The sequence below is a fragment of the Nilaparvata lugens genome, chromosome 1 (assembly GCF_014356525.2).
Source record: "Nilaparvata lugens isolate BPH chromosome 1, ASM1435652v1, whole genome shotgun sequence".
In the NCBI taxonomy this organism is placed as follows: domain Eukaryota; kingdom Metazoa; phylum Arthropoda; class Insecta; order Hemiptera; family Delphacidae; genus Nilaparvata; species Nilaparvata lugens.
This window is the reverse complement of record NC_052504.1, coordinates 66,154,950-66,162,370: the sequence shown is the minus strand read 5'-3', so window position 1 is coordinate 66,162,370 and position 7,421 is coordinate 66,154,950. Positions and strand designations below refer to the sequence as shown.

At 35.6% G+C, this 7,421-nt stretch overlaps 2 protein-coding genes across 2 annotated transcripts; both read left to right on the top strand.

Moving 5' to 3' along the window:
* The first annotated feature begins 11 nt into the window (after positions 1–11).
* Positions 12–2,101, top strand: LOC120353246. The gene is made up of 3 exons (XM_039436209.1): positions 12–166; positions 672–791; positions 1,895–2,101. The coding sequence occupies exons 1-3, from the start codon at positions 116–118 to the stop codon at positions 2,099–2,101; spliced, it is 378 nt and encodes a 125-aa protein (XP_039292143.1). The 5' UTR covers positions 12–115.
* Positions 2,102–5,137: 3,036 nt separating this feature from the next.
* On the top strand, positions 5,138–7,421 carry LOC120354056 (integumentary mucin C.1-like). The gene is made up of 2 exons (XM_039440092.1): positions 5,138–5,769; positions 6,450–7,421. The coding sequence occupies exon 2, from the start codon at positions 6,473–6,475 to the stop codon at positions 7,082–7,084; it is 612 nt and encodes a 203-aa protein (XP_039296026.1). The 5' UTR covers positions 5,138–5,769; positions 6,450–6,472; the 3' UTR covers positions 7,085–7,421.

Below are 7,421 nucleotides of genomic sequence, written 5' to 3'. Positions count from 1 at the left end.
AAATACTGTCATTATAGTTTCATCATTACTTTTATTTCAGGTCCCAACCGAACAAGAAATTGATAACAGGCCGATTGCAGTTGATTCACAATTAGAAGTTATAGGTGATGATTTAATGCTGCTTGATGGAGAAACCTACACAATCATGGAAAATGTTGAAATACAGGTAATTAGTCTGTGATATTTAGTAGGCTACTCTATTTTTCCGGCAGATATTAAATCTACTTGCTTTTCATTCAAATAGAAATAAGTTAACTAAGAATTTATGTTATCAACTCTACTAACTCTTGTCGTAATCTTCATGAATCTACTTCCCAATATTTTTCCGAGGTTGATGCCCAGATGGGCTCCTAGGCCTGTGCGTGGGTAATGAAAGGGGTTGTGTAATAAGAGATAACTCGTACTTTTTAGGAAGTCGGGACCGACGACTTACAGTCTGCTCTGAAAGACAGGGTGGACGTATTTATGTGATTGTGCTTTGGTCAAAGAATTGTTCCCCGTCAAGAATCGAACTTTGGTCCTGTTGTTTACCAGACTGGAGCATTATTACTTCCCCCAAAAAGTCACCCATATAGTTGAATTTGATTTTTTCCCTCAATTGACTCCATCCATTATTAGGCTACTACTTTATTTTTGTGTTCAAGTTATATGATATGGTTTTTATTCTCCAGGTGACAAACTGCAACCAAGATTTGTTGACATACTCAGACGATGTGGAAAATGATAATGGAGTTGAGTTTGCCATAGATAACAGTCCATTAGTCGCGGATGTTCCTGCTCAAGAAGCTCAGGTAGCTATATTTATATTGATACTTTTCTATTTTTTAGTTTCACTGGGGATCACCGACATGCAGTCAATTATTTTTACAGAGACAAAACTGTATGAATTGACTCATTGAAGTTTTCTCTCTGTAAAAATAAGTGACTGTTGGTGATTAATCCCAGTGAAAGTTACACAGCAGCTCTTCAAAGATCAAGAAATTGAACTTCTTTCTTTTAGTTTACTGTAGATAAAAAGTGAACTGGAAGTTGATGGTTAGTCTCTGAGACTAGTTTTAATAACATTCATGAAAAAAAATCATAGTTATCAGGTATCCAATACAGTTTCAGATTGAATATTTTCTTATTCATTTCTTAATTCATTTTATATTAAATTTGTATAAATTCATTAAGATATACACCATAAAAGTCATACTGAGAGCTACGGAAAATTGATAATTTGGGATTGAATAGGAATAGTTTCCACTCCTAATAAAAGTTGAAAAATTAAATTTCTCATGAATTATCTTATTTATGTTTTTCTAGGAGACAAACTGCGATCAAACTATCTAACCATGTTCAAAAAAGATGAATGATAATGGAGTTGAGTCTGATATTAATGAAAGCAGATTGACGCAAGACGTTGATGATCAAGAAGATGTTTCACCTGAAGTAAGTTGCATCTGTGCTTTCATTATTTCACAGCATTATAGGCATAGGACGTTTAATCAATATATTTTAATTGATGATGAGAAAAACATTAATACAGTATCCTCTTCATTATTGTAAATGATTTACAATTTGCAGCTTGCACAATTGACTCATTTGAAACTAATAATTCTGAGTTACATAGCTGTAATACATTTGGTAGTGTCAGGCAATATTCTTGCATGTAGGCTATGATTGAAAACTATATCGTTTTTTTCTCACTGTCAACACCACATTCAAATAATTATTTGTATTCCAACAATATTTTATTTGAATTGGTTTTAATGATTTTGTGTATGTATAACATTTTTATTGTGAACACTGACTTGAGTAGTTAGTAATGACTGAATAATTTGAACTTGGATATTGTGAGCTCTAATAACTCTAGCTTCATGTATTCAACTTCGATTTTTTGTACTTGTTGCAGGGTGAACAATACCAAACTGGGGCAGACTATGGCCCTGATTATCTTTCAGAGAATGAGGAGCAGAACAACTATCAGGATCATTCATCTTCAAGCTCAGACAATCAAGATGATAGCCCAAATTTGGATTGTACACCTGATGAATTCAACACTACTTCGGAATTGTCTACAGTTTCAAACTGTTGGAACTACACTGGAGGAGCCAGGTGAGAGTCCTAAAAAGTCAAGGAAAAGAGCCTGTAATAGGCAGGGATGGAAAGCTGTTATTAAAAATCAAAAGTGAACAGTGGGTAGCAATACACAACTAGCAGCAACAAAATTGTGAAAGCTCGCTCTGTGAGAGGCACTTGCAGTCAAAAATGTCGTCTCAAGTGTTCAGACCAAATCTCTACTATTAAACAGGAAGATATTAATAAATCATATTGGGAATTGGGTGAAAGACATCTGCAGCACAATTTCATCATTTGCTACACACAGAAAATGGAAGTTAAAACAAGGCTAGTTAATGCAAAGAAACCAAGAGCTTTCAATATTGCTTACTACTTAACACCAGATAAGATAAAAGTCTGCAAAGATTTTTTCTTAAAACTTTGGATCTATCTGAAAAGGTTGTGAGAAATTGTTATAAGAGATTAGATGATGAGACAGGCACGTTGAAAAAATCAAAACAAGGTCTTCACAGAAAGCATGCTTCAAGTGAAGAAGATAAGAATTCAGTAAGGGAGCACATTAAGAAATTTCCTAGGATTGAATCGCATTATCTGAGAAATCAGACAAAGAGGGAATTCTTAGATGGAGGTCTCAGCCTGAAGGAGATGTTCAGGTTGTATGTTAAAGAGCAACAAGAAGAAAAACAAGATCCACACTACATACCACCAATAAGTTTATAGACAGATATTCAATTCCGAATTCAATTTGTCATTTTTCACTCCAAAGAAAGACCAGTGCTCTTTGTGTGAGACATTTTCACGTCACATGACAAATAAAAATTTATCAAGGAAATAGAAGGAAACTGATGTTGAAAATGCAGGCGCTAATAATGCAATTGTAGCTTGCTATGATTTGCAAGCAGTTCTACAAGCACCATGCGGAGATGTCTCTGTATTTTATTATAAGCGGAAGTTGAATTGTTTTAATTTCACAATTTATAATATTGTTGAAAAAGAAGGTTATTGCTACTTCTGAAATAAACATACTATGTATGGTGTAGCTTATCTGAATGAAGCATAATTATATTAGAGCAGATGATTGAAAATTCAGGTGAATGTGAACAGTGAAAATTGAACACTGAAAGCTGACACTGATGCTCGGCTTCACCAACCTCGATCAAAGGGCCTAGCCATGGTCAATTAGACTATAGTCAAAATTTGATCACTCGTTCAAACATACAACTGTTCCACCAACCTCGGGATTGATCAAAACTCCGTCGATCAAATTTGAACATGGTCAACTCTTGTAGCTATACTTTTCTGAAGTTGGCCAACATGTTTGCTGGCTTGCTATTGGCTACATCTGATTTTTATGGATAGAAATTACTGAGATATTGCAATTTTTCAAATGCTAATGAATTAATAATAATTATTATTAAACGAAAATCCAAATTTAATTCTGTAATATAGTGAATATAATACACCCCATGATACTCAATATCAGTTTCGCTGCTCATATTCAGAGGGAAATTTGCGCTGAATGCTCTTTTTACTTTACCGTCAGGCCGTCAAAAATTCATAAGTACATTTACTGTACTTTTTTTGTAATTACTGTACTAGTTTTTCTTCATATTCATTATTTCGGGGCAGGCCCCCTGGGCCATCTTCTTATATACCCCCCTGGCACAGACGTTTTGTATAATCACACATCTACATTAATTTATAATAATATTTTAAATATGAATTGAATACTTTCGTACAAAGAATTTACAAATCACCATCATTTATGACAATTTTTTTATGAACAAAAGAACATTCCAATTCTAATGAGATACATTGGTTGATGTAAGGATTGAATAGCATAGGCCTACTGTGTAATAGAAGAGTAAAGCAAATCTTTTTCAAAATCTTCCTTTATTTTCTATACTATAATAATTAAAAGATTCTGAGAACAAACCTAATAAATAACTTACTACAACTAAATTCAATCGCACTAAAAACTTTGAAATTTTTCATTGCGTCAAAAACGTATGGTAACTTACAAACAAGCAAGAAAATTGATCACGGTCTTTTAACCGTGTTCAAATAATTTGATCGCCCGATCGGCAGCAGTCAAAATTAACCATTGGTTTGACCGTGGTTAAACGTAACAGGTGTTTGTGGAACGAATTATTTCTGATTTGACCAGCTGATAGACTTTAACCATGTTCAAATGCCTTGACCAACGTTGATGAAACGGGTTCTAAAAGTATCACTTCTAAAGTTCAATCAATCAATCAATCAATCAATTTATTTAGCCTGGCGATACAGTAGTACACAAGGCTACGTCACAAAATATTTTATAAAATTACGATACATAATAAAATCATAATTAGGTCAAAATACATAATAAAAAATCCTTAAAATGAGTAACGACAACAATATCAATTAATAGCATTCAATAGTTCACCCATAATAGGGCTACGTTATAATTAACTATTTCATGTAATAGTTGACATTAATAATTTATTCTACCTACCACTGTCCTGAATTCCTCTAAAGAGTAGAATGGATTGTCTATGAGCCATTTTCTTACGTGTCTGAGGAATACAGGAAGGGGAAGGGTACAGAAGGAGGCTGGTAAAAGGTTGAAAAATTTTATCCCCACTATTGGAAAACTCGAAAGAGATTTGCTGAGTCTGCACCTACGTACATGCAGATCTCCACTGGCCCTAGTCAGATAATTGTGAATGTCACTGGCAACCGTCAGTACATTTTCCCTCAATTTTATCTCTTTCAAGCACTGATACAAAAATTCATTGAAGACTGTTAATATTGAATTTTCCTTGAATAGAGGTTTACAATGATCTAGGTAATCTGCATTGCTTATTATTCTGACTGCTTTCTTCTGTAAAACTAATATTTATTTTGCACCTGAGGAATGGCCCAACTCAGGAGTACTTTCAACTCAGTTGATGGATCAACTCAGGAGTACTATCAAATCGGTTGAACTATCATTCCACCAGTACTTTAAGGTAGGTTCTAGAACATCAATTTACTTGAACCAACAAATAGAAAGAAGCTTGGATCAACTCAGTTGATGGATCAAATCAGGAGTACTATCAAATTGGTTGAACTATCATTTCACCAGTACTTCAAGGTAGGTTCTAGAACATCAATTCACTTGAATCAACAAATAGAAAGAAGCTTGGATCAACTCAGTTGATGGATCAACTCAGGAGTACTATCAAATCGGTTGAACTATCAATTTACTTGAACCAGCAAATAGAAAGAAGCTTGCATTTTTCGAAAGTAGGTTCAACTCACTTGAATGAACAACAAGAATGAACAACCAGCAATTTCTGCTGGATTTGACCAGTTTCAAGAACAATGAAACCATTTTATGTAGATACATTAATTCCAGTGTTGGATACCAGTAACATTGAAACAGATATTCATTCATCAATAGTACCACCCATTTGCAATGGAGCCAGCAGATAACTCTGAATCTTCATGTTCCTGCATCTTTACCATGAGCACCAGGTGGACTGTGGAGTTACTGTTTGAGTATAGAAAAGAAAATTGTGAACCATTCAAATCTTTGGAGAACTTTCTTGATTCAATGACTTTGATTTTCCCACATGCTTCAATTTACCTCTGCAACAATGATCAAATGGTTATTCTGACTTTTCCATACAGCCAATGTTACTGTGAAATGGCAGTGCAGTGCAGTTTTTAGTGAATAGCAAAGTAAGTACAATCTATATTGTTTATTATTATTGTTGGTTATTATTTTAAAAGATCCATTTTGATGAATACTTTGTGTGGGGGACTTTAAGATGTCTCCTCACACATCATGTTGATCATTCAGTTTGAGACAGAATAAATATTATTTAGAATTTTAAAAGACCTATTTTTGATGAATATTTTGTGTGGGAGACTTTAAGTAAGATGTCTCCTCATCATTATCCTAAATGAGAATAATGGCCACGCCCACCAGCATTAGAGGCATCAATGGGGGACCTATCTTTCTAGCTCAAGTTGGTCATGCAGGAGCATGGTTGGGGGTTGTCCACTCAGTGGTCAGTCAGTCAGTTCAATTACTGATCAGTCACTGTTCAGTCACTGTTCACTTACAGCTCACTAGAAGCTGCAATGAGCTTGGATATAGTTGTTAAAGTATACATAATAAACAACAAGTAAATAGATATCCACCGTGGTGTAGTGGTTAGCACTTCTGCTTTCCATTCTAGAGGACTCGGGTTTGAATTATTCATAAGGACTTGGGTTCAAATCTTCTTTGTATATATGGGGATGTAAGATGTTTGGTTAAGGAATGTAGGTAGGTAGGTAGGTAGAGTGTAGGTGTAATTGTTTGTAAACCATCTTTTGTTGAAATATGATTCAACATGAAAGTTTTCATGTTTCAGCTATCGATCATCATTCTTCAATCATGGTGGCTACAAGCATGTACCAAGCAGCGCTCTACCTTGTGCTAGTACTCAGTGCTAGTGCATTGGATCCAAAGTACAGGACACAGGAATTTCTCACTTCAAGGGAACACGGACTGGATACATCAAACATCCGTCATATGCAACAGTGCCTGCTAACATCAGGGATTCCTGCTCTATGTGGTAATCAGTCAGCAATCGATCAAATGTACATCGATATCAGAGACTGGTACATGAATATGGCTGGGGAACGAGCTGTGGTGGGATCTCTCTGCAAACGAGTCCACTGTGTATACAATCTGCACACCTGTCTTCACCCTACATTCACATTGTTGGACTTTCTGGAAGTGGTTGTTGTAAGGTCAGTTGAGGTCTGTGCACCGTACTGTGAAGAACAAGCATCCATTGTTATTACTACTCCAGTGAGTACTGCAACTGCTACAACAACTCTTGCTGCTATCATCACAACTACTCAAGCTAGTACTACAACTCCTGCTAGCACTACAACTCCCGCTAGTACTACTCCAACTAGTACTGCTGCTACTACAACTCCTACCACTGTGCCAGACCCAGTAACAACATCAGCCTGCAGTGGAGCAAGTAGACATGCGTGAGTGTGGAGACTGTCTACTAGTAACCAGCAACCAATGGATCATACAACCATTCCTAAACTTTGGAGATAAGGACCTGCCTGAACCGTTTGGAACGGCTCAAAACTTCTTGAAGACATTGACATACATCTTCCACGATGCTGAAGTATCAAGCTGCTGCACCGATCTATGCGAGGGAGCAGTCATCTTGAAATTCATGTTTGGCAGAGGATTTTGTGAAATAAGCAATCGACTAGGAGATTTGTATCACTGGATAGTTCTTGATATATTGGACTGAAATATTATCTTTGTGCACTATATATATATTTTCATGCATACACTGTAAATAAACATCAAGTAA